Below are 19,704 nucleotides of genomic sequence, written 5' to 3' on the forward strand. Positions count from 1 at the left end.
TCTCCTTCCTGTTCCCATGGGTCTTGTCCCTCTTCCCTCCTCCCCCAGCTCCAGGCCTGCCTAACCTACTCCCTCTTGCCCTGCTTCCTATCGGCCAGCCTAAATTTCCCTTTTTTGCCCAAAAAAGGAAAGTGAAAGTCACTCTGACCTGACCTGGCTTACCTACCCAGGTTCCATCAGGTCCCTGCTCCCCATGACCACATTCCTCAAGGGGAAGGCCATGCAGGTGCTGGGCCTCACAAATGATGTCCTCTGATGAATGGGAAGCTGTCAGTTAGCTTTGTTTGACAGAGGTAGACAGTTGCTCTTAGAGAAGCCATGCCCATGTCTGAAGGCATTAGCTGGTAAGAGGCAGAGCTGTGGCTGACCATGGTGGGTTTGGTGAGGAGATACGATGGAGACCCTGGCATTCTGTGTTCTGTTCCCTTCCATTTCTCTCTGGAAGTGGTCCTTCAAATGCTGCTGTGGAGGGTGGGAATTTGGTATGCAGCCAGTAAACCGTGGGTGGCTGTTCCTGACTTCCACACGCCCATCCTGATTTAGCTGTCCTTAAAGCACCAAGACTTATAGGAATGGAAAATGCAGATACCACTTCAGATCCTGCAGCCTCTCTCTCACTAGGGCTCAATGAATTAACCGTTTTCTTCTTGAGAACCTCTCTTGGTTCTGTCTGCCTTCTCTAAGCACTTATTCGCTTATTTATTTATTTATTTTTTTGGTACCAGGATTTGAACCCAGGGATGCTTTACCATTGAGCCACATCTCCAGCCCCACCCTGCTTTTTTAGAGACAGGGTCTAGCTGAGTTGCTTAGGGCCTCACTAAATTGCTGAGGCTGGCTTTGAACTTGCCATCCTCCTTCCTCAGCCTCCTAAGCTGCTGGGATTACAGTCATATGCCACTGTGCCTGGCTTAGCATGTCTCCTTTGACCTTTTTCTAGAAGGCTTATCTTTTCAAGCCCACCTGAAAGGGGCTACCGAGTCTCAGCCTATGGATGCTCTCTGGTCCCTCTCTCTGAATGCTGGAATCCTTCTGAGGCTGATTCCCAGAATGTGCCTTCTCCCCAGGGCAAGATCCACATGTCCCCTGGGCCCTGCTCACCCAGCCCAGTGCTGTAGATGTGGCAATGCCTCCACACTTGATTGTTACCCCACATGGTCTGGTTCCCACCTAACCATCCAAGTCGATATTGGTAACTCAGAGTTTTGGACATAAATGAATACATCACATTTAGTGGACAGACCAATGGAGCTTCTACAAGAGATGGTTCAGGAGCACTCTTACAGGATTTTGGTGAAAACAAAAGGGAGGTTTGCATGTGTGTAATAGGAGTTCCAGGAATAGTGAGAAAATAGAATACAGAAATTATGAAATAAATTATACAAGATTTTTAGGACATGTGTTTCCATACTGAAAGAGACTGCCAAAGATCCAGCCCAAGAACTGATGTGGCAAGGGGCATTGTGAATTTTAGAGCAGCCAAAATAAAAAGAAAGTGCTGAGAGCTTACCTGCAGGGAGCAAAAAGGGGAAATGCAAGGATTCAGGAATCGCAATAGCTTTGGCGTCTCCATAGTAGTTCTAGATAGTGGAAGACAATGGAGTTATGCTTTCAAAAATAATTTTAACAAATTGAAAATTATTTCCAACCCACTTTTTTTTTTTTTTTTTTTTTTTTTTTGGTACAAGGGATTGAACTCAGGGGAGTTTAACCACTGAGCCACATCCTCAGCCCTTTTTATTTTTTATTTTGAGACAGGATCTTGCTAAGTTGCTGAGGCTGATTTTGAAATTGTGATCCTCCTGCCTCAGCCTCCTAAATCGTTGAGATTAGAGGTGTGCACCACCACACCTGGCCCAACCTCCAACTCTGTATCCAGCAAACCTCTTAACCAAGGGTGAGGGCAGAATAAAGACATCAGAAGGTAAGCAAATCTCAAAAATGTATGTTTTCTACACTGTTTTTAACAAAGGGACTGAAAGATGGATGCATTCCAACCAGACAGAAGAGATATGGGGTCAAGAAACTGGAGTGAGACAAAGGAAGTTTCTACGATGCTGATAAAGGGGTGGGGTAGTCCCTGGCTGACAGCAGTGAGCAATGTGGATTAGGAAAGCACATGGTAGGAAGAGGCTTCCAAGAAGAAATAAAGATGAATGTAGTGGCTGATTCTGTGGAGAAGAGATTTCCTTGCCCCTCCAGGAAGTGGCATCAAGATTAGGGAGAATTGCTCTTTTCTCTTAAGTTCTGTAAAACTACTAATCAGTTGAATATAGTGTTTTATGTACTGTCAGTAGTTCTGATAGTATTTGTGTCAACTTGCCTAGGCTATAGTCCCCAGATATTTGATCAAACCTTAATCTAGGTGTTGTTGTGAAGGTAGATATGATTAAAGTCCATAATCAGCTGACTTGAAGTGAGGGAGATCACCCTGGGCTATCTGAGTGACCTGGTTCAATCAATTGAAAGGCAGATATGAAGCTTCCCTGAAGAAGATTCCACCTGTGGATAGCAACGTCATGCGTCCTGATAGGCTGCCCCACACACTTCAGACTGACCTAAGTCAGACCCACAACTGCCTAAGCCAATCAGTCTTCTTTCTCTCTTTCTCTTTTTGAGGGGTGGGGTGGGGGTTGGGGTGGTACTGAGGATTGAATCCAGGAACACTTAACCACTGAGCACATCCCAGCTCTTTTTATATTTATTTTGAGACAGGATCTCACTAAATTGCTGAGGCAAGTCTTAAATCTGTGATCATCCTCTCTCAGCCTCCTGAGTTGCTGGGATCATAGGTGTGGGCCACCATGCTCGGCTCAATTAGTCTCTTAATACATGTTTCCCGCTGGTCTGCTTCCCTGAACTTGGAGTGATACAAGTGCAACTTGAATTTTTAAGCCACCTATATGGATAGTTTTATTTTGATATGTAAAGTAAAAATAAAGTTCAACCCTTTGTAAAAAAAAAAGGAAGAAAATAAAGAAGAATGAATGAAAAAAAGACCCAGAAGAAAATGCAGCAAAATGCTTTTCACATTTAATTCAGGGTGGTGGGACTTTGGGTATTATGGTAGTAGTCCCCATAAGAAATCTTTTGTCCTCTTTCCATCAAATGCTCTTTTGCCATGAGACTTTCTTTGGTCCCTTTAATGAGTTAACACCTGTAGTACATAAAATAAAAGTAGGATGGGTCAAATGACCTGACTCAGCTGTTTGAATTTAGGTGCAACCAGGACATAAGAGCAGGACCCACTTTAAGTAATATAGTTAGTTGTTTACTATTGTATCATTCAGAATTCTTAATTGTTACAACAGAATTTGCTGTAACTAAGATGCAACCAGAAAGAAGTTTATTAAGGGAGACTATGTAGTTCACAAAATCTCCAGACTTGTGTGCCACAGGGGTCAGAAATATCATTTGAATCACATTCCAGAGCTACCTTGGTGGCTGCCCACTGACCCCCGCAGAACTCAGGCACTGTAGCTGCAGAGTGGGTTCACATGGTGCCTATCCTGTCAGATTGCTACCTTCTCAACCAACATTTCATGAAAGGACATGATTGGTGGAGCCCAAGTCATTTGCCTACTTGCCATTTGCAAAGGATGTTGAGAAAGTCAGATTTTGGCTCCTGTTCTGAGTGAAGGTGCGGGGTCATTAAATGGAGAATCACCATTAAATCTGTGGGAATTTATGCCCGAATAGCTCAGCCCAGGATGCCCAAATGTTTGATAAAAGCCGGACCAGGTTAATTGGTCCCATAAATTGAGAGAATCAGAGGGTTGCCACCAGGATGGGTAGGACAACCACTCAGGTATGGTGGGGCTGTCATTCTTTCTGGGACCCACTGAATGAATTGTTGCCCCTTCCTTGCCAGACGGCAGTGACTCAGTGCTTCTCAGGGCCACTGGCTTCCAGTGCCTGCCTTCCCTATTCTCTGTGTTGTATTGAGGTGATTGTCACTCTGCCCACAGTGAAAATCCACTCTCCCTGGAGCAGGGACGTCATTCTCCTTCTCACAGTACCTAAGGAGGGAGAAGCTGCATCAAAGCTTATTTTGGGTTTAAGTCCTACTAATGAGTCAGCGTCTTCTTTGTAAAAACAATCTACTAGGAAAATATGCAAATTTGTGTTCACTTTTTTTTTTTGTACTGGGGATTGAAGCCAGGATCCTCTACCACTGAGCTAAACCACCAACCCTTTTTTATTTTGACACAGGGTCTCATTAAGTTGCTGAAGCTGGACTTGAACTTATGATCCACCTGCCTCAGCCTCCTGAGTTGTTGGGATTACAGGAATGTGCCACTGTGCCTGCCTTCGTTCACTGTTTTATCAAGTAATTTATATTCAATAAAATGAAATAATTGCAGGTGTGTGGCTTAGTGAATTTTGACATATGTGAATACACTGCTGAAAAAGAACATGCCCAGAATTTCAGAAAGTTCTCTCACATTCTCTCCAAATTATTATCCCACATTCCTAATATCATAAATTAATTTTGCTAATCCTTCAACTTTGTCAAAACAGAATTCAACAACATGTACTCTTACTTCTGGCTTCTTTTATTCAACATTAAAGACTCAGAAGATCTTAATTTTCTTGTTTGTCTTTTCCTTCAGAGTTCTACATGAATAGACATGACTATAAATTAAAAAGTAATAGTAGTGCTGGGTGTAGTGCCATACACCTATAATCCCAGCAGCTTGGGAGGCTGAGGCAGGAGATTGGCAAATTCAAGACCAGCCTTAATATCTTAGTGAGACCCTGTCTCAAAATAAAAAATAAAGGACTGGGGATATGGCTCAGTGGTTAAGCACCCTTGGGTTCAATCTCTGGTAACATAAATAATTAAATAATAATATTAATAATAATGATAGCAACATTTGCCAATCATAACACTTTCAGAGACTATAGGGTATTTGGCAGGGGAGTTGACAAACAGAAAAAAATAGAACTTTAAAAATTAGCTAACCAGCCAGGCATGATGGTACATGCCTGTAATCCCAGCAGCTCAGGAGGCTGAGGCAGGAGGATTATGAGTTCAAAGCCAGCCTCAACAACAGTGAGGCACTAAGCAACTCAGTGAGACCCTGTCTCTAAATAAAATACAAAATAGGGCTGGGGATGTGGCTCAGTAGTTGAGTGCCCCTGAGTTCAATCCGGGTGCCAAAAAGAAAAAAAAAAAAATCAGCTAACCATGCAGTTTATAATCAGACATATAAATAGTGGGCCACAAGGAAGACATTTGTGGCCCCCAAACTGGCAAGGTGGCTACAACTTCCTATTGGGCTCCTCTTGTCCCCAGTCCCAGGCTGTGTGCACATCTTAAAGGATGTCTGCTAGCACCTGGACCCACCACAGGGGCTGGCAGGAGGCCTTAGCCCTGGGGAGGGTGCAGGCATGAATCTTGAGAGCCTCCAGGGGCTGGCACTGCACTGAGAACAGAGACCGAGAGTATCCCTGTCTTGGGGTAGCCTTGCTGGTTGCAGAAATTCCAGATTGAGTCTTCACACTGGGAGGGACTGTTTGCAGGATGAACTGGCAGCAGGAGGGAGGCCTGTGGGTGGCTTTATCAGCTTCAATCTTAGCCTTGAGCTAGTAGTTATAAGCTTGGCCCCAGGGTCGGGTGACAGAGTTACTCCAGCAAGTTCTCTTGTAGCAGAGCCAGTGGAGTGGCAGTTGTGCGGACAGAATGCTGGCCAAGGGACTTCCCCAGCGTTCCGTCTTGGTCAAAGGGTGCCAGCCTTTCTTGAGTGCTGCCAGGGAGGGCCTGGGGCATCCCAGAGTACCCACTGGAAGAACAGCTGGTGTCTCCACCCGCAGTCCTCGCCCCTTCAGTGAGATCCCTTCCCCTGGTGACAATGGCTGGCTAAACCTGTACCATTTCTGGAGAGAAAATGGTCCTGGCAAAATCCACTATCACCATGTCCAGAATTTCCAGAAGTATGGCCCCATTTACAGGTAAGCCTGGCAGAGGGCAGAGGCAGACGGGATGGGGAGGTGCAGGGGCCTAGGCAGCTCTCCTGTGCTCCCCTCTCCCCAGATGGTCTGTTTTTAGTTCCAGACTCCTGCCTACCTTCTGATTTTATTTCTTCCAGGCTGGGCATGGTGGTGGGGAAGGCAAAGGCCTTTCCTTTCCCCTTTGAAACTTCACGGTGGCCGGGGGTGGTAAGAGAGCAAGCCCTCAAATGTCTCCCATAGCCATTATCCCCAGGATGCCTTGTAAGGAAAGTTTGTTGTCCCCATGGTCAGAGGAGGACACTGAGGCAAGGGTGCCTGATCACTAGTTAGATCTCCATCCTGCTGGGGTGCTAACTGCTCTCTTCAGCCCTGCGTGGCTCTAGAGCAGCTGGGTTTTTTTTTTTTTTTTTTTTTTGTCCCTTTCCTCTCGAAGGGGAAGGAAAAGAAAGGCTTGCTTCTACTTCGACCCTTTGGCCCTTTGACCATAGACCCCAGGGTTATGGCTTGTCCCTGGCTTACTGATGGGTAAGGTTAGTGACATTCAAGCTACTCCTGGGGGCTTTTCCTAGAGCAGCTTCAAGGGATGGAAGATGCTGAATGTGATAGTTGGGGACTGGAGGGGAGACCTGGAGGAGCCATGCTTTCAGTTTAAGTGACAGGTTCTTTATCAACTCAAATAATTATTTTAAAAAAATTTTTTTAAGTTGTAGATGGACACAATACCTTTGTTTTTTTGTTGTTGTTTTTGTTTTGTTTTGTGCTTTTTTTTTTTGTCATGTGCCACCATGCCGGGTCACAGTACTTTTGTTTAATTTATTTATTTTTATGTGGTGTTGAGGATCAAATCCAGTGCCTTAAATGTGCCAGGTAAGCGCTCTACCACTGAGCCACAGCCCCAGTCCCAACTCGAAGAATTCTAATAGGAAGGTCATGGTGGGGAAGGAACATATGTGACATCTTGGAGGGCTTGAGGGGGTGGGTGGCCATGAGAGTCAGGCTTGCTTGTTTTGGGGCCTTACTGCTCCCTCCCTCCCCAACAACCCTGTCAAAATCCAAATTGCCTTTTTTTTTTTTTCTTACAGCTATTTGGAGTGTTGGGGTGGAAAAAGTGGCTCCTTGCTGCATCTCCTCTCCTCCTCTCTGTCCCAGTTCTGTCTGTTCCTGTGCCCCAGTCTTACCCCAGGTGCACCCCTGGTTATCCCTGCTTCCCTCCCTTTCTTTCTCTACTTCCTAGTTGCTCAAGTAGGAAAGCCTTATTTTTTTTCTTTTTTATTAGTGCATTATAATTATACTTAATAGTGGAATCTGTTGTTACCTATTTACACAGGCACAGAATAAAACAATACAATTTGGTCAGCCTTATTCCTCAGACCTCCCTTTCCCCTCAGAGCATCTTATTTCATAAACCCTCTTCTGATCCACTTTCATCTGAAGCTGGCAACATGTCCTCAAAGTTAGTGCTATTATCCCCATTTTATGATGGGGAAACTGAGGCCCAGGGAGGAGAAAGTTCTTACCAAGGTCACACAGCTCCTCAGGACAAAACCAGGACCAGAACCCACATTGTATGACTTCCAGGTCTGTGTGTCAGGATGACACTACAACTTATAGCCTGGAAATAATAGACTCTTGCATAAACTTGCAGAATTTGAAATACAGTTTTTGTAGTTTCCCCCATGCCATGAAGCCTGTTTCCATTCTTTATGGAACAGTTGAGAAAATGCAGACAAGCACTAACGAAAAATGGAAATTGGAGCCAGTCTTATTCTGGGTCACATTTGAGTACCACGAGGAATGAGTGTATGTCTATGGTGGGGGTCCAATGGCACATGCCAGGTTTCTTTCCTCTTCTCTCTCTAAATAATTTTAAATGGCAGCACAGTAGTCCATGGTACAGAGAAGCCATATGTTTAAGCCAGTATTTTAAAGGTGAACATTTAGCTCCCTTCCAGCCTTGGCTCTTTCTTGGACCCCACAGGCGGGTTTCTGATGTCAGGTCATTGCCTTGGCGGGCTTCCCGGGAGAGGGATTGATAACACCAAGAACAGATCAAGGACTTTGCAAACTCCGGTTGGGAGATGGAGCTAATTCTTGAAAAGACACTTGATAGCCAGAAAACACTGAGGGGATTTTCTGGGAGGCCATGAACAAGCCAAAGCTGAGACTCGAGATGGTGGTCCCAGGCCTTATGGCTGGGTGGTAAGCATGGTATTCTCCAAGAGGAGCAGGGGATACAGAGGGAGAGGAGAGAGGGGTGGGAGAGCACGTTTGGCTCGCAGCTGCATGTTTTTGTGATAATCTGCCTTAAACTATATCTTCAAGTAACCTTTCTTAGGCAAAAGGCAGATACAAGCAGGAAGTGGAATTTTTTCCTGTTTTGTAGTAGGGTCTTTTTGTTGTTTTTCTTTCATTCTTTTTTTTGGTGGGAGGGGTACTGGGGATTGAACTCGAGAGCACTTGACCACTGAGCCACACCCCCAGCCCTATTTTGTATTTTATTTAGAGACAGGGTCTCACTGAGTGGCTTAGCGCCTCGCCTTTGCTGAGGCTGACTTTGAACTCGTGATCCTCCTGCCTCAGCCTCCCGAGCCACTGGGATGACAAGCGTGTGCCATTGTGCCCGGCTCCTTTCATTCTCGTACAGCAGAACTTTATTGCCTCACAGTTCTGGATCCTGAAATTTGAGATCAAGGTGTCTGCAGGGTTGGTTTATCCTGGGGCCTCTCTCTTTGGCTTTTAGATGTCATCTTTTCCCCTTGTTTTCACGAGGTTGTTCTTGAGGTCTCTGTCCTCCTTTCCTCTTCTTACGAGGATGCCAGTCACATGGAATGGTTGCGTTTTAATACGGACTGTCTGCAAAGTACTTTGAGAGCCTCTCTTGTCTCTGCTTCTGTGTCCGGGACTTGATGCTTCATTGCAGCTTCATTTTCATAGAGGCGAAGGGCTCTCTGTCCGACTCTTGGGACAGGGTGACCACTCGTAGAATCTCAGTCCTAGAAGGGATTAGCTGACCTGGATTATGGACAGGCCCTATAGGGATGACATGAAAGTGTGTGGTGGTTCTGAGAGTCTGTTGCCACAGGAAGGGCAAGTTAGGACCGAAGACGGGATGGAAGTCCATTGAAGCCGCGGGATGGGCTGGGGCTAGTCCCGGGGATGTGCCTTGTGACAGCAGCAACCATGGTCATAAAACTCTATCTCCTAGGATGTGCAACAATGGTGTTCAGTCACATTAATTCACTGTATATTTTGTCCTTCAGCAACTCTGAGAGGTACTATATCTGTCTCCATTTTACAGACAAGGAAACTGAGACTCAGAGAGGTTAAGGAATTTGCCTCAGGTCACATAGCAAGAAAGCTGTGGAACCATAAGGCAGTCGTGCAGTGAGTCCTGACTGCTCTGGCTCTCCTTGGATCCTGATGTCAGCCCTCTCCCCACCCCTCCAGGGAGAAGCTTGGCAACCTGGAGTCAGTTTATATCATAGACCCTGAAGATGCGGCCCTGATCTTTAATTCCGAAGGTCCCACCCCAGAACGATTCCACGTCCCGCCTTGGGTTGCCTATCACGAGTATTACAAGAGACCCACGGGAGTCCTTCTGAAGTGAGTCCTGAGCCCTTTCGGGGTGATGGGGGAGTCCTGAGGGGGGAGATATTGACGGGAGGACTGGGATCAGGCTTACCCTGCCCTTCCAAGCAGGACCTCTAGGCAAGACCCTGTCATCCTCTTGCCTCCATAACACAAGTGACAGTGAAGATGGTGATGGTGAACTGCCCTGCCAACCTCCAGGGAAATGTCAGGCGGAAGATCTTTATGAGTAATTAAAGACTTTGGGAAGTTCTCCTTCATTGCTTTAATCAATAAATCCCACCTTACTGAACATCCACTATGAACTAGGCCTTGTGCCAGGGGCTGGAAGAACAGTGACAGGGCAGGGTTCTGCCACAATGAGTCCCGCACCATCTAAAGGGGCAATGAGAAGAGGTAAGTCAGCTAATTTAATGTAGGGGCTACTGTGTTCAAATTATCATCAAAAATGAAAATGTAGCTACTGGTGGTGGTGCACACCTGTAGTCCCAGTGTCTGAGGAGGCTGAGGCAGGAGGGTTGCAAGTTGGAGTCCTACCTGGACAACTCAGTGTCTGAAATTTAAAAAATGGGCTGGGAATGAAGATTAGTGATAGAGTACCCCTGGCACTAAATCCAGGTAACCAGAATAAAAAATTAAACTTGAATTAGTAGGTTATGACTGAAGCAACTGGAACTCTCGTTCTTAGCTGATTAGAAGGTAAACTGGTGCCTCTACTTTGGAATTGCGAATAATTCTGAAATTGGCTATTCACATACCTATGATGCAACAGTTCTGATTTTAGGGATATACTCCAAAGAAAACCCCCCAACACATCTACCTAGGGGACATGTGCTAGAGTGTTTGCTCAGGTGCTGTTCATAATAGCAAATATAAGGAAGGCACCAAGAAACCTGGCAGAAATGAAAATATGCAAATGGTGGCACATACTAGTCGGAATAAATAGACTCCATGTCCCACAATGGTGAAGAAATATAGAATCCAGGGGGTGTGGTGAAACACGCCTGTAATCCCAGGAGTTTGGGTGGCTGAGGCAGGTGGATTGCAAGTTCAAAGCCAGCCTCAGCAACTTAGCAAGGCCCTAAGCAACTCAGCAAGACTCTGTCTCTAAAATACAAAAAGCTGGGGATGTGGCTCAGTGGTTAAGCACCCCTGGGTTCAATCCCTGGTACCAAAAAAATTTTACATATGTATATATTCCAATGGAAAAAAGCAAGTCCCTGAAAGCATGATAACTTTTTAAAGAAGTTGAAAACAAGTATACATTTTTTAAAAGTACCTTTTAAGAATAAATGAAGTGGGGCATGGTGGTGCACACCTCTAATCCCAGTGGCTCAGGAGGCTGAGGCAGGAGATCTGGAGTTCAAAGCCAGCCTCAGCAAAAGTGAAGTACTAAGCAACTCAGTGAGAGCCTGTCTCTAAATAAAATACAAAATAGGGCTGGGAATGTGGCTCAGTGGTCAAGTGCCCCTGGGTTCAATCCCCAGTACCCCCCCAAAAAGTATAAATTATCATGGGATAAAACCATACACAGAAGAGAGTAAAGGATCCAAGAAGAAGGGCATGGGAGAATCAGGAGAGTGAAAGCAAGCCATGATCCAGTTCCTAGTTTTTATGTTGGGTGATGAGTTTATAATAATATTCTTATATCCAACTAGCAAACAATGTTTCCCAAGTCACAAAGGGGGTTTTGCATGGACTGATTTTTAGAGTGCACCCGGAAATCAGCTGTGTGTTTATTTTTTGTGGGATCAAACCCAGGACTTTCACAAGCTTGCAATGCTCTGCCACTGAGTTCCATTCCCAGTTGTTTCTAAAATTTGAGACAAGGGCTCACTAAATTACCCAGGCTGACCCCACACTTGAGATCCTCCTGCCTCAGCTTCCTGAGTAGCTGGATTATAGGTGCTTGCCATTGTGTCCTGCTGAACTTAGGTTTTTGATTAATTCTGAGTACCTGAGATTCCCCCTGCTGTAGTGAATACCAGTCACTTTGTGGGTACAGAGGAGGAGAGCTTTGTCAGTTTATTTGTGCAGGGGTGAGAAAAGGTGATGGTGGGGTGTGCTTGATGGTGAAGGTGAACATGGGCCAGGAGGAGAGGAAGTGCAGTGGAATGGGCAGGCTTGTAGTGACAGGGACTGGACAGCTTGAAAGTTGCTCAAAGGGTGATAAGAATATGAACTTCTGGTTTGTAGTGGTGGCAGCAGAGGAAGTGAACAGGGGTTGGAGTTTTGTTCTCCATCACCTTCTTCCTTCCTTCTCCCTTTCCTAGGCCAGGCAAAACAGGGAGGAGGTGACAGGCAGGGGGTGCTGGGAGGAGGTAAGGACACACAAGTGCCACATGCTCAGCTCTGCTCAGCTCCTGGGAGGATGAGTCACTCCTCGGTGTTTGTCAGGCCTGGGGACTGTGACCATGGGGATTGAGGGCCTGTGTTTTCTCAGGGACTCAGAAGACTGGAAGAAAAACCGAGTGGTCCTGAACCAGGAGATGATGACTCCGGAGGCCCTCAAGAACTTTGTGCCCATGATGGATGTGGTGTCTCAAGACTTCATTCGTGTCCTGAACAGGCGTGTCAAGCAACAGAAGTCTGGAAATTTCTCAGGAGACCTCAGTGATGACCTGTTCCGCTTTGCCTTTGAGAGTAAGAGACTTGCGTCTGGCTGGCAGTGGGGACTGAGGGTGGAAGAGCTTGGAGTTCCCTCTCTCAACCTGAGATTCAGCACAGACTCTGCAGAAGCATTGAGATTGGCTTCTGGGATGAGTGGCTGAACACATCCTCCACTGTCAGCTACCCTCATCTGGCATTCACGTTGAGGGGGTGAGGGTCCCCAAAGCATAGATCCTCCTTACCACCCAAGACCCAGAGCTTGGCTTAGCCCTTCATTCTGCAAGTCTCCCTCACCTGGAAATATGCCCTCCATGTCTGGTAGGAGAGAAGAAGGTTAGGAGGTTAATCTGAGTTTGGTGTTGAAGGATGTGTAGGATTTATCCGGATAGGGTTAGGAAGTCATGCTGCATAGATAGAGGGGACAGCACTGGCATGTGGCTTGGTGATCGTGTGGTCATTGTAGGAGATTTGGGAATAAAATCAGCTTTTAATCATGAATTTGGTATAAAACAAGCATTCAAATTCACCTGGTAGGTGAAAAGAACTGGAGGTTGTGTGACCTCTCAGGTTCCGGGTGGCTGATTACCCAGGTATTTATGTCCCCACTGTCCTTTTTGACCTGTGAATTTTGCCAATTCATCCATTACAATGAGAAATCTCTCTTGGAGGAATGGTGGGCAGAGCAGTTTCATCCCAGCATGGGGCCTTCCTTGGCACGGCTGGAGACCCTGCTTCCCATCAAGACGTTCCTTTTCAGGGGTTTCCGTAAACCTGTCAACGTCTAAGGGAACTGAGCGGTTGCCAGAAGAGCAGCTTTCTTTTATCCTGTATTCTCATTCCTCTGGGACTCAGGCCTGGGTTTCTTTACTGGAGGAATCTGAGGGTGGATCAGGGTCTCCTGAGCATGGAGGGGACGGAGTAGATCCTGGGAGCTGAGGCTCTCGGATGACCTGGTTGGAAGGAGCTCCTTAGCCTTAGTCTCTCCTTGCAGCCATCAGCAATGTCATATTTGGGGAGCGCCTGGGGATGCTGGAGGAGATTGTGGACCCTGAGGCCCAGAAGTTCATCAATGCCATCTATCAGGTGTTCTGCACCAGTGTACCCATGCTCAGCCTGCCCCCAGATCTGTTTCGTCTCTTCAGAACCAAGACCTGGAAGGACCATGCGGCTGCGTGGGACGTTGTTTTCAATAAAGGTGAGGGTTCCTCTGGCTATGTCCAGGGCATTCAGGCCTGGGGGCCAGGAGAGCCTTGTTTACTTAGGGGGTGGGAGCTCCGTACTGGGAGAGACCTATCCAGCTGGAGGCCCTGGCCTTGGGCTGCTCTTTCTCCTGAGCTTTGTCAATGGACACTGACTTGCCATGTAGGAAAACCACTCTCTGGTGAGTAGCCATGGTGTCAGGAAGGCCCTGGAAGCCCTGGAGATGGTGGGCTTAAGGCTGGCTGCTGGGGGAGATCAGAATTTTCTGGAGTTAGAGAGGGAAAGATGTTCATAGTATTCCTCAAGGAGCTCACGATCCCTGCAGGGTTAAGGGTCAGTGTCTGAGTTCCAGCTGTGCTGGGTCTTAGGAGTCAGGACTTGGGTGGGAGAGGAAGGGGAAGGTCAGGTGGAAAAGGTTGATTGAGGTATGCTGGAGTCAAATGCCACCCATGCCCCTTACACCCACATGATCTTGGACAATTGACTGTCTCTCTGAATCTCCATTTCTTTGACTGAAAAATGGGAGTGATGTCACATACTCCATAGAGCTGTGGCTAAGAATTAAATGAATGAGCAGATATGAAGGGCTTAGTATAGGTACCTAGTAAAATGACAACCTACAAAGGAGGGCACTCCAGAATCCCCAGCCCTTGATTCTACTTTTTCCTGAAGATCACCCTCCCCACCCCATCTGGGTTCTTTCTCCTGCTCCACAGCTGAAAGATACACCCAGAACTTCTACTGGGACTTGAGACAGAAAAGAGACCTCAGTGACAGGTACCGTGGCATCCTGTACAGTCTCCTGGAAAGTAACAAGCTATCCTTCCAGGACATCCAGGCCAACATTACTGAGCTATTGGCAGGAGGTGTGGACACGGTGAGTGGCTGTGGGCACATCTTCTGCTTCCTGTGCCCAAGTGCACCTTCCCTACCTGTGGTGTGGTTGTCTGAAGTCCTGCGATCCAAGGGGGTCCTCCGCATATGGACTATGCCTCCCTGTCCTGGCTCTGTTCTCTAAACTCATTTCCTAGGAGGGTGACATCAAAGTCAGATTCCCCACAGGCAGGGTTGGAGGCTGACTGGACATTTTTCTCTGTGCCTATGAGAAGAGCATGACCAGGTGTAGGTGGTGAGGCCCAGGTTTGGTGTAAGTCTTTAAAGGCTAAAGATTTATGTGGAATCCTGCTCTGCGGAGGCCCAGCTGTGGGAGGACCGCATTCCCCCAGGCCTGTGGAGGATACAGCTCACTTAGATCTAGGGAAACTGGCAGGACCTCAGAAAGCTTGCAGGGCACAGGAATTTGCCCTGGGCTCTGCCCGCCAGGGTCTCTGTTGTTTTCCCTCTTCCCCTTCCACACCAATGCCTAGAGGCAACTACTGTGAGGTCTCCCTCCTTCTATCTGCATAGTACCCCAGAAACTTCTCTTCTTTAATATTAAAACCTATCTGTCCTGTGTACCTTCCCTTCTTCTTAAACTCCCCCCATGCTAACTGGACAGTGAGTTAATGATTTAGTGTTATGGATTATTATTTGGGACAGAGGCACTGAGACTATAGAGGTGAACACAGTATGCTTCGAGGGTTCTTAAATGACTGAGGTAAGGGCCATGTTCATCTGCTCAGGACACCATAACCCAATAACTTCAACAGAAGGCGATTCTCTCAGTTCTGGAGGCTAGAGGTCCAAGATCAAGGTGCAGATAGGATTGATTCATTCATTGGCCTTCCTCCTTGACTCATGAAAGGCTGTCTCCTCCCTCTACCTGCACCTGGGCTTCCATCTGTGCCTGTCTGTGTCCTAACCTCCTCATCCTAGAAGAACATCAGACATTATGGATTAGGGTCTATGATCTCTTTTATTCTTATTACCTCTTTAAAGCTCCTACCCCCAAGTGCAGTGGTGTAGAGGTTAGAATATTGACATGCAAATTTTATCTTTGCAGTCCTGGGGATTGAACCCAGGGTGCTCTGCCACTGAGCAACACCCTCAGTTCTTTTTATTTTATTTAATATCTTTTTAATTTTAAGGGTCTTCCTAAGTTGCTGAGGCTGACCTCAAACTTGTGACCCTCCTGCCTCAGCTGCTGAGTCTCTGGAACTACACATGTGAGTCACATGCCTTGAATTTTAGAGGCACTCAGTGCAGCTGATAGCAGGAAGGCAGAGGTGTGAGCAGATGTTTGCCACCCAAGTTACAGGGTCTTGATGCCAGAGGCATCTCCCTGTAGAACAGAGAGGAGTTCAAATTCAACTTGTATCTTGAAGTCCCTTGTAGGAGGAGAGAGAAAGAATTGCATTTCAGAACTAAGAAGACACATGTGTCAAAGTCCCCTAGGTTAGTAATTTTCTTTGGTAGTTATTACTTTTATATGTCACTCTGGTGGAGAAGTTTCGGTTCCTGTGACAGGCTGTATATGGAGCTTTGGCACTCATTTGAAAAATATTTCATTGTGAGTTATGTAGAGGAAATCTCCTAAAGGTGACTATCTGCACCAAAGATGAGGAGCCATTTATTAAGCATGTGTTATTTGGCAGGCAGTGTCTTAAGCTTTTACACAAATTGCCTCATTTAATACTGGCAAGGGACTCTATGAGCTATGTTACCATTATCTTCCTTTTTTAGATGAGGAAACTGGGGCATAGAGAGGTTAAGTAACTTGATCAAAGTCACACAGCTACTGACTTATTTAACTACCTTATTAACCAAGTGTCTCCCAAGTACCTACTCCATGGCAGGCCATGGAGGTACTGAGATAAAACCTCACACACATGTGGTTAGGGTCTTGAAGGAGTGTACACTTGCTTCATGGGTGGGGAAGAGAATTCTAGGAAGAGGAATTAGCATGGGAGAGATTTCTGGGCTTTGGGAGCTATGTGCAGCTCTGCATGGCTGGAGCATCAAGTGTGTATTGGAGAGGTGGGGGGGGGGCACTGGAAGAGAGCAGGCAGGTGTTGAAGGGGTCACATGGGTCAGGCTGGAGCCTCTGCACTTCTCCTGGAGGATCCAGGGAGCCAGGCAAGGATTTAGAGCTGAAAAGGGACTGGGTGCCATTTTTTCATTGTGGTCCCTGCTAGGAAGAGAAAGGTATCTAAACCCTTTGGACAGAAACATGATCCTTGGTAAGATAATACACCAATGATCCATGTTCTAGTCATAGGAGGGAGGGTGTTCCAGTCTGGGACTCTAAATGGGTTTAGTTTGTCACCATGGAGGAATCTGGGACTGTGGTGTTTGATGATCAATGTCTACTATCTCTGGCTTGTATTGAGATTAACTGGTTAGTCCCAGTATGTCCCACACACTAATTGCAATGCAGAGGGCAGGTCTGAGGTCTGGTTTTAGTACCTTTGATCCTTACTTGAAGCTCTGCTGCTCTAGGATGGGGAAGGGCCGTTATGCCTTGGGGCATGTGATCAGGAACAGCAGTCATTTGGGAGCATGACCCCTTTGGAGGTAGGATTTGAGGCCTCTGGATTTTCGTGGAGGAAGACATCAGCAGTGCAGCTGATACTTTACTGCACAGATGGTTCTAGTGACATGAGGGATGAGGCCAGGGTCAAGTGCTATACCAAACATTCCTGCCTGGGTGGCAAAAAGCCCTTCTTGGATATTTGCCTTTCAAATTGTGTTTTGCTTTTGCAGGTGGGTGTGGAGACTTGGGATGAGGTGGTTATTAGGGGAGAGGTTCTTGTAAATGAAAATTTGGCTTGGGTCCTTCACCTTGAGGTGCCTCAGAGTGATGGGCCCTCCTGGTCTTCTGCACCCCCACATTCCCTGCCAGACATCCATGACCCTGCAGTGGCACATGTACGAGATGGCCCGTACCCCGAAGGTGCAGGAGATGCTGAGGGCAGAGGTTCTGGCTGCCCGGCGCCAGGCCCAGGGAGACATGGCCACAATGTTGCAGTTGGTCCCACTCCTCAAAGCCAGCATCAAGGAGACGCTAAGGCAAGCACACATCCACCCCTGCCTCCCTAACCCCTGGGCAGGGCCAGGGCAGGGCTTGGGGAAAGGTTTCCAAGGATGGGGAGGTACAGGCAATTAGAAGCAGGAGATGAGAGGCTGGGGATGGAGGAGGAGAAAGATGCTGAGTCCTACCTCAGATGCAGGACTGGGGAGCTGCAGCCAGGTCTGAGATGCCATACTGGTGCAGGAGTGGGGATGGGTACGGCCAGGTTTTGTGGCTATCCTTTTCTGAGCGTCCTCTTCCCCACAGACTCCACCCCATCTCTGTGACTGTGCAGAGATATATCACCTGCGACGTGGTTGTTCATGGTTACGTGATTCCTGCCAAGGTAGGTACAACCAGGGAGCTACAGGCTCTGCCGGTCAGACAGAGGAGGCTAGGGTAGGCTGCAATTCCAGACAGAGGTGGTGATGGGGGGCTTCTGTCCTGCCTTTCTGCCTTGCCCTAGGGCCCTGTAGAGCTCTCAGCAGCAGAAGTTCAAATTTGAATGAAGAGTAGAGGTGGTAGGCACCATGGGTAATGATCACTGGAATGTTCTGGAGTCCGGGGTTAGGGTGTAGACCTCGCAGTCTGCCTGGGTTGGTGGGGGACACTGGAGCTGAGGAAAGGGCAGGAAAAAGGGCAGGTTATCCCAACCTTGAGTTTTCAGTTGTTCTCACTTGGTGGGTAAAGTTCAGGGAAGGGCTGGGCCTTGTTTAACGTCATACAGTGGGCAGAACATCCTGTCCTGGGTAAGGTGGGCAGCCCCACGGGGACTGGGATGAGGAGTGGAAGGGATGGAGCTCAGGGACATGGGAAAGCTGGGTGTTGTGCTCAGGACTGTGGGAAGGTGGGACCCACTCAGGCCTCTGACCACCTCTCCCCTAGACACTGGTGCAAGTGGCCAACTATGCCATGGGCCAAGAACCCAGGTTCTTCTCCAACCCTGACAATTTTGACCCAAACCGATGGCTGAGCAAAGACAAGAACATCACCTACTTCCGGTACCTGAGCTTTGGCTGGGGTATTCGGCAGTGTTTGGGCCGCCGGGTTGCAGAGCTGGAGATGACCATATTACTCATCCACGTGAGTTGAGCTTAGGGACATCTGGGTACCCTGGGCTAGCCCTGGACCTCAGGTAGTCACCAGCCCTACTCTTCCCATCTCTGCATAGAGCCCAGAGATTATATAGCTAGGGCATATCTGTCTCCCACAATTCCCTGCTGCCTCCTCTTAAGCTAACCCACTTATCACCCACCAGTGTCCCCTGACCATCCATTCCCCTTCAGGTGATGGGATGGGGTGGGAGCAGGAGAGGGATTATTGCCAACTAGTTAAGTCACGGTCTAAATCCAGGGAACAGAGTACCAGTGGTGCATTTTGGACATGGTGCATGCAGGGTTAGATGTGGAGCTGGTTGTGCACCTCTTAGAGGCCTCAATCACACTCAGAGGCCCTGCTGGCAGGTGAACAAGCTGGGCTCAGGGGAGACAGAATACCCTAAGCCCACTGCTCTCTTTCTCAGGTGCTGGAGAACTTCAAAATTGAAATCCAACATCTCAGCGATGTGGGTACCAAGTTCAACCTCATCTTGGTGCCTGAGAAGCCCATCTTATTCACCTTATTGCCCTTCAAACAGGACCCAGCCCTGGCATGATCAGGATGGAACTGCTCTCCCACCAACCAGGCTGGCAGTCACGTAGTGGGATGGCCTGGTGGTGGGGTACAGGTTCTCTCCATCTCCAGTTCTCTGTTCCCACCCTGCCTTTCAGGCAGGAGGATTTGGGTCTCAGTGGTCAACTGCTTCAGTTCAGTTGAGTCTCTTCCCTTTACCTCACCTCTTCCCCTTCTTGACCCACCTCAGGAAGACAATAAACTGTACTTTTGGGGTCCAAGCTTGTAGCCTTTTTGTTTTTCCCACCTCCTCCCTCTTGGCTTTTTCTCTCCTTCCTGCTTCCTTTCTTTTCCCTGGGCTGGAGTCATCTTTAACTCAGAAATGTCAGTGCTGGAAATGGCCTCACCACCAAAGATGTCCAACTCTGCATGGGAGAGATGAAGACACTGAAGTTCTGAGAGGTTTCCAGTCACCCAAGGTTATGCAGCATGCTTGTGGCCAGAACCTGGGCCTGTTGACTCAGTGAGGACTCCTTCCCCCAGTCCCATCTGTGAAATGTCCTGTCTCTGGCTGCATATGGACACAGTATAGCCAGCTCAGCCCAGCCCTTGTTGACAGGAAGGCTTCAAGTTTTTCCCTTCTCCAAGCAACTGAGCATCTGATAAACCAAACCCCACCCCCAAAAATAAAATAAAAGAATTTCTGATAGGATATATATTTGGGCAGGTGGGAAGTCCTGGCCTTCCTCCTGTGTGCCAACAGAGCTGGTTTCCAGTGGCCTCACTTCCCC

General features: G+C 47.6%; 1 protein-coding gene across 2 annotated transcripts; it reads left to right on the top strand.

Annotated features, from left to right (window-relative positions):
* Positions 1-1,825: 1,825 nt before the first annotated feature.
* LOC124977503 (cholesterol side-chain cleavage enzyme, mitochondrial) lies at positions 1,826-19,147 on the top strand. Of its 2 annotated transcripts, none has more exons than XM_047541094.1 (9): positions 1,826-1,924; positions 9,403-9,558; positions 11,987-12,186; positions 13,145-13,348; positions 14,070-14,230; positions 17,135-17,301; positions 17,570-17,648; positions 18,188-18,385; positions 18,825-19,147. In XM_047541094.1, exons 3-9 carry the CDS (start codon positions 12,033-12,035, stop codon positions 18,954-18,956), a joined length of 1,095 nt encoding a protein of 364 aa, XP_047397050.1. In that variant the 5' UTR covers positions 1,826-1,924; positions 9,403-9,558; positions 11,987-12,032; the 3' UTR covers positions 18,957-19,147. The 2 variants fall into 2 exon arrangements, with proteins under 2 accessions (XP_047397050.1, XP_047397049.1); XM_047541093.1 differs by lacking the exon at positions 1,826-1,924 and adding an exon at positions 5,687-5,955.
* The last annotated feature ends 557 nt before the right edge of the window (positions 19,148-19,704 follow it).

Source organism: Sciurus carolinensis, chromosome 2 (assembly GCF_902686445.1).
Source record: "Sciurus carolinensis chromosome 2, mSciCar1.2, whole genome shotgun sequence".
Taxonomy (NCBI): Eukaryota; Metazoa; Chordata; class Mammalia; order Rodentia; family Sciuridae; genus Sciurus; species Sciurus carolinensis.

Bases quoted from the DNA above. Each gene is read 5' to 3' on its own strand.
- LOC124977503 (XM_047541093.1), top strand. From the start codon at position 5,687: ATGCTGGCCAAGGGACTTCCCCAGCGTTCCGTCTTGGTCAAAGGGTGC. The intron at 5,956-9,402 runs GTAAGCCTGGCA...CCACCCCTCCAG, and splicing joins AAGTATGGCCCCATTTACAG to GGAGAAGCTTGGCAACCTGG. The intron at 14,231-17,134 runs GTGAGTGGCTGT...ATTCCCTGCCAG, and splicing joins TGGCAGGAGGTGTGGACACG to ACATCCATGACCCTGCAGTG.